Here is a 6,686-nt window from a genome sequence, read left to right on the forward strand (position 1 = left end):
AAGAAAAAAAAAAAAAAACACTTAACATATTGTCTACTATGTGTTTTCTCCAAAAATGAGAACGAGAGGAAGGAGGAAAGCTGTGTTTAAACTGAGGACGTCTACTGCTATCTGTGACACAGGCATGTTTATTCTTACTGTGGTTGTTATGTTACGATGATGATGATGACGATGATGATGACGTCGGTCTAGAGTCAGTCTAAATGTCAATGGGTCTGGCAGCTTGAACTCACCCCGACCAAGAGTCACCAGTGATGGTGGTAAACTTTTTCTCCACAGATTGATTTCAACACTTGTAGAGTAGTGTGATATACGAGCTAAAGAAAATAGATCTATAATAGAAACAAAATATATATATCATAAATTTAAAAAGAGCCTACCAATACTGGAGTTAATTATTTATCCGTGTGGATGCCATGACGTGCTGTGAGAAATGTGTGTTTCTTTTTTCCCGTGAGAAGACTGCAGGCAGACAACCTGCCTTTTTGTACATAACTCGCTGTGATTGTGTGTCCAATAAAGTGCAGCTCTCTTGTACAACTGCGGCGTCTCTCTGATTTGGCTTTAAACATAAGGCATGTGGCCTTTGTGGCGTCCAAAACCAAATACAAAGCCGAGTGAAAAAAAAATCTGTTGTCCCTCAGGATGTAGTTTTTTTTTTTGGAACTTTTCTTGTACCCATTAGTACTTATCTGACTTTATGGTTCGTTATTATAGCGTATTGTATTGCAGTCTGTACATTCAATGAGTAAGCAATGTGTCTAGTTACACTGAATGCATCCTCCCGTGTGATATTGGCCAGCCAATGACAGACCTTACAGTTATGGTTGGGGGAGGAGCTTAAAAAATGTTTTTTTTTTAAATGATGTTATGGGCTTTTACTGCTGGGTGAAGCTAGTCCACGGTCTTCAGAAGAGGATTACTTTTGTTATAAATTAGCTAGCTACTGCTATTAGCAAAGGAAAAGAAATTTCTCTGATAAATGTGTTTATTGGTGTAGTACAACAACTGGCCAGCTGGGGCTTTAGAAAATAACTTTTCATGTACATGGAACGAGCAAAGAAACAAAAAATAGGATTATTTCAGTCAGATGAAAAAGGAAAACGTGTTACAGAGAAACTCGGGTAAATACAAATGACATACAAACACACACTGCTAATAAAATACATCTATTTATGATACTGTTCTGGTTCTCTTTATATTAGATGAAGACGCGGGGGAGCTCGGATATACGTTGTTCAAAGATTAGAAACATTATTGACTCTGGAAATAAAATATCAAATAGTTCCAACTTGAATATTTACAGAACAAATCTATAAAATGTAGATCTAAAATACACAATGTCGTTTTGCTTATTATATATTTTGATGTATTGTATACACAGTACTTGTTTTGTCTGTATAAAAAGGCTGTGTTTTAGGTACAAAAAAAAAAAAAAAAAAGCTCAAGTGTCCTGGCGCTGCGCCGTCCGCCGGCCATCTGTCCTCCTGTATGGTGTGTTCCTCAAATCTGAGGGAGGACATGGACATGCTCACTCAGTAAAGGGACATGTTTCTGTTGAAATTAAACAGTAAATGTCTGGCGTCTTAAATACCACGTACCTGTGATGATGTCCTCCAGAGCGCCGTCCTTCCCTTCGCGTACCTGCGGTTTCACCTGCCTCTTCTTCAGCTCCGCGATCAGGTCCATCTGAGGCATCTTGGGCATCTGGGGACCCTGCTCACAGTTTAACAAGGGAACAAACAAACATCAGATATATAGAAATAACTTTAGCTACATGTCTACGGAAAATTCAAGTTAGCTCAAAGTAAACTTAGTAGACTTATTATGGCCAAAAAGTTTTAAAGATATAGCTGGGAATGTGTCCAAGTGGTGGTTGGGGGGTTTGAAAATGGGACGATGTTTCATTCTTCAACAGTCACTTGAGGCCCGTATTAAAACTTCTGGGGCTAAACCGACCTCTGACCTATACTCTTCTAATTTTTAATACCTTTGGAGACGTAGCTTTGTTCGGAGACGGCGACTGATTTTCCTCCTTGCTCTCCCTCTCCAGTTTTTTTCTCTGCTCAATTTCTTTCTGTGCTGTCTGCATAAAAAAGAAAAAACAAGGGACATTTAGTATTCCAAATCATACTGGACGACACACACAGACGTCGCGTTCATTTTTTCTTACCTTGAAGGCTTTGATGAAACGTCCGAACAGAGGGAAGAACATGGAAGGCTGCGTGGTTTTGGGGTTTTCTCCAAAGTACTCCACCACAGAGCCGTAAGCTTCCTGCACGAGACAAGAGTGTGTACTTACATGTCAGAGGTGGACAGTGATGGATCATGGGTACGTTTGACTGAAAGTGCAGGCTGACCTGTGCTGTCTTGCAGTCTTTGATCAAAGACTCAAGGAGTTCACTGTTGGTCTTGATGAACTCCTTCAGCACGGGGCAGTCATCTTGAACCAAAAACTCCTTCTTGGTCATTTCCATTCCTCGCTCCAATGAGCGGATGTTCTGAAGAATGCTGTCCAGGGACACTGACACGGAGAGGGGGAGTTCAATGTCAACATGTTCTTTTAAGACGCGCCACGTTAATTAATTAATAGAAATATTATATGCTGTCAATACTAAATTGGAAGATTATGTACAAATCAGCCCTATATTATCACTATAAGCATTATACTTTTAAGGAAAAAATATTTTTATTTTATCAATTCTTTATCAATTCTTATTAATTTAATTTAAACTATTAAAATAACTATATTAATAAACATTCATACAGAGATGGCAGACCATGACAGCATTTTCGAAGGAGTGACAGGAGTATGTTTTGCGTTTACCCAGCGCTGCTTTGTCCACAAAGTGTAGCTCAGTGTGGAAGTTGACCAAGTCTGGGTATTTGTCCTGGATGATGTTGGTCATAAAATGCAAGAGTGTCTGTGAGCGGTCAGTGGACTTGGTCTCCAACAGCTGAAAGGACAGACGTGGAAGTAGTTTATTTGGTTGAAAGTGTTGCTGCAAATATAGCCATTTTTGTTTGCTAATACTTACAACAATAACAACAACATCTTCAATAATAATAATAATAATAATAATAATACTCACCAAGTCTAGACTTTGCAACCGAAAACCATACGCTGCACCTTTCTTACTGCTGTTCATGTAGTTACCAAAGGCCAAAACAATCTGGGGGGGAAACATCAGATCAGATCAGAGTGTAACTGTGTTAAAAAATAGTTGCTAAAAAATCTAAACGATGAGGAAGCTAAACGGTAAACAAAATTACAGCTAGTTTTAATACTGAAAGTAAATAAGTAAATAAAGGTTGTCATTAACAAATAAACATGAACATTTGGACTTGAAATACCCAGCTATATGCTAACAACGTGTTAGCAAATAAAAAAATAGTAATCAAATTTTATACTAAATAATAATATATATAATATAATATTTAGCCTAGGAAGAGCTAACACAAATTTAACAAAAACAGTGTTGTTGAAACTGTTAAATTTGACCAAAAATACATGTCAAGTTTGGGTAAAAACATAACATCTTTCACTTACTTCTAGAATTTTTTTCAGTTTCACTGAAGACTTGATTGACACGGAGGCAGCAATGATGGAGTTGAGTTGCTGTGCATGAAGTAAAGCGCGATCAACACATCAGTTTAAAGTTCAATCCCATAAAACACAAACTTCTATGTTTTCTTAAATAATAATGCTTTTTCTTTTCAATAACTAACCGGCTGCAAATGTTTGACATTCTCTGGAAAATTCCCCATGAACGTCAGAGTGTTTATCCTCTGGTTCAGTCGAGGGATCTTCCCGAAACGTAGCATGAACTGGTCCTCGTTGGTCAGCTCCTCCAGGGGGCGTCCTTCTTTCTCGTAGTTGTTCAGCAGCTTCATCTCAAAGTCTGAGGGTATGAAGTGCTCGAGCAGTTCCAGAAAGTCTATGGACAGAGCCTGCTGGTCGTACCTGGACAAAGAAGTAGCGGCACATTTTAATGTTAGTATTTTGAAACAACAATTGTTGACTAGTGCTGAAGACGGTCAAACAGAAACAAATATATCAGGACACTTTTTAGGCAAAATTGAGGAGACCGAAGATTGAATTGGTTAAATTGAAACTAATTTGAATTTCAAATGCTAGCAATCCAATCATTTAATCAATCAGAGAAGCCAGTTGAGTGAGGCTAAAACTTTAGGTAGCAGCATTTTATCTAAATGACTGTAAAATATTGTCTCGTGATCTACAATAAAAGCTATTGGTTATCGGTTTCCAAAAAAAAACATATTTTGTGCAAAGAGTTAGGGGTCTGAACAGGACCCTTGCTAAACTCCAAAAAAAAAAAAAAAAAAAGAAGCAACAGATAAAGTACAGAACCCTCGGCAAATAAAAACAAACCGGGTTGGTTTTCCCTTTATTTTAGTAGTGTTTTACCTGGGATAGAAAAATGTAGTCTATAACATTTTAATGTTAGTATTTTGAAACAAATTGTTGACTAGTTCTTTTCTTTTTCTAATTCTTTTGACGTTGCCTTTTTGAAAATCAGTTGCGTAATAACAGCTGGAACACATTCAGATATGTTTTCATCAAGGGTGAAATTCTTGATCCAACTAGAAGTGATTAAGAACGTACGTCTCGATGGCGGTGCAGATGTCAGATGGATTCACTCCTCCTTTGCGTAGAGTGATGGCTAGGTTCTTGGCCTTGTTTTGATCGATAAGCGCAGTCTTGCTCGGGGCCTTCTGGGATGCTTTCTTGGTCTTCTTGAAGACGTCAGTGGGATTGCCCTGGGCCCTGGTCTTGAACTGCTCCTCGAACATCTCCATATTCAGCTCCTGAGTTAAACACAAAAATGAAAACTTTCAGAATGTCTGTTAAACACAAACAAGAAAATGAAGGGTAATCTTTTTCCATACCCCTAGAATCTGCTCGTCATCCAGCTCGTTGAAGACGGTGCCCGTCACCTGGTTTGGTTTTAACGCCTGCCAGTTCAACAAGGGCATTTTGAACTTGGTCTGGATTGGCTTTTTGCTCTTGATGCCTGGGAGACGAGGGGAGAAAGAGGACACGTGAATAAAATAAAATATTCCAGATATTCATTTCAACTCCGTTTGACCTTCGCATTAACCTTTTCGAGCTCCTCACCAGTTTGTGATGTTAATCCAGCACCAAGTGGGGGAGGTGGGGGACATGGTCCTCCTCCAGGTGGAGGAGGCGGAGGTGGTGGTCCTGCTCCAGGTGGCGGAGGCGGAGGTGGCGGAGGAGGCGGTCCAGCGCCTGGTGGAGGGGGTGGAGGTGGAGGACCTCCTCCGATACATGAAGGAGGAGGTGGTGGAGGTGGGGGTGGGGGAGGAGGTACAGAATTGGAGGCTGAATGTGCTGGAGTGGGCTGAGGCTCTCTGAAACCAGAGGGGGAAAGGGGAGGGGGAGGAGGCGGAGGTGGAGGCGGGGGAGAAAGAGGCGAACCCTGGGACGTTGATTGTGGAGTCGGAGCAGTAGTGGCAGGAGGGCCGGACACAGGAGACCCGGCAGGACTCAGATCACCAGCCTGAGTGACCGAGGGCGGGGCAGGAGATGGGACTTGGACATATTCCACCACCTTGACCGGCAGGACTTGGATGTCCAGGCTTCCTGAGGGACTGCGGCCCAGTTGGATTAACCCCTTGTCCTGCAGCTCCTGGACCTTCTGTTCTAACTCCGAGAGACCGCAGGTGCTCAGACGTTCCCTGTCCTTCTCCCGCTCCCGATCCATCTCCCGCTCTCTCTCTCGCTGCTGGAGAGCACTGACCTGGGAGCAGGAGTCTCTGAGGCTTTCCTTGAAAGGACAGACATGTGAACACCGTTAATAAATACTACAGTGTCCTCAGTGAGGTGGACTGGTCTGCCACGTTCCAACTGGATGGTTGCATCTTTCTTGAGAAAGTCGGACTGCCAAAACGAGCACGAACACGGACGTCAACTCTCCTTGACCTCTACTCAAATCCAGTCTTTTTGGACTGTCTTCCTCTTTTTGTAACACAACCTTGTACCAGAACTCAAATTCAAAACCCGTGGACTCAATGTAGTTTGGCCTTACAAGCCCGTCCTAGGCAAATTTTAAAAAAATTCAAGGCAAGTTATTGAGGGACAGGCTTGGACAGTTTGACGGCCACAAAGAAAGACCTTTTCATTATAAATCACTTACCTTCAACAGCGCCGTCTCTTTGGTAGCGTGCATGAGCCGACTCTCCAGGTCAGCGATACGTTCTTTCGTCTGGTCGTCGACCTCCTGAAGTTGGTCCCTCAGCTACATTACGACAAAAGAAACGATCTCCTTAACGTCACATCGGTGGAACCCGTCTCTGTTCTTCGGTAGGAAGCTCTTTTTTTCTCATTTGGTCCTCACCTGGGTGTTTTGTTCATGCAGCTCCTCCACTTTCTCCAGATCTCCTCCTCTGTTCTCGGCGTCCTCCAGCAGGGCGCCCACATCTAGGACATTATCCAGGTAGGCCTGAATCTGGACCAGCAGCTTCTCACTCTCCGTCTGTTTCAGACTCTAACACACGGACACACAGAGGATACATATTTGAAACTGCAAAATGATTCAACATTTAATAGTCTGTGCACTTGGATCATTTTGAACTGCTTTGGGCAGTGTTTTTCAACCTTAGGGTCACGGATCCAGTTGGGGTCGCCTGGAATTCAAATGGGG

The 6,686-nt window shown here is 42.0% G+C and overlaps 1 protein-coding gene across 1 annotated transcript in view; it reads right to left on the reverse strand.

Annotated features, from left to right (window-relative positions):
• Positions 1–969: 969 nt before the first annotated feature.
• The window catches only part of fmnl1a (formin-like 1a), a 14,915-nt gene continuing 9,198 nt past the window's right edge, over positions 970–6,686 (reverse strand). Inside the window, exons 14-25 of the mRNA XM_008329250.3 lie at positions 5,141–5,810; positions 4,912–5,036; positions 4,628–4,830; positions 3,730–3,964; positions 3,551–3,619; positions 3,093–3,173; positions 2,828–2,957; positions 2,361–2,524; positions 2,174–2,275; positions 1,991–2,086; positions 1,602–1,716; positions 970–1,509 (exon numbers count right to left, since the gene is read on the reverse strand). Coding sequence (XP_008327472.1) covers positions 1,445–1,509; positions 1,602–1,716; positions 1,991–2,086; positions 2,174–2,275; positions 2,361–2,524; positions 2,828–2,957; positions 3,093–3,173; positions 3,551–3,619; positions 3,730–3,964; positions 4,628–4,830; positions 4,912–5,036; positions 5,141–5,810 — 2,055 coding nt within the window. The 3' untranslated portion in view covers positions 970–1,444. The remainder of the gene's footprint in view (positions 1,510–1,601; positions 1,717–1,990; positions 2,087–2,173; positions 2,276–2,360; positions 2,525–2,827; positions 2,958–3,092; positions 3,174–3,550; positions 3,620–3,729; positions 3,965–4,627; positions 4,831–4,911; positions 5,037–5,140; positions 5,811–6,686) is intronic.

This window comes from Cynoglossus semilaevis, chromosome 17, assembly GCF_000523025.1.
Source record: "Cynoglossus semilaevis isolate Cse_v1.0 chromosome 17, Cse_v1.0, whole genome shotgun sequence".
NCBI lineage: Eukaryota > Metazoa > Chordata > Actinopteri > Pleuronectiformes > Cynoglossidae > Cynoglossus > Cynoglossus semilaevis.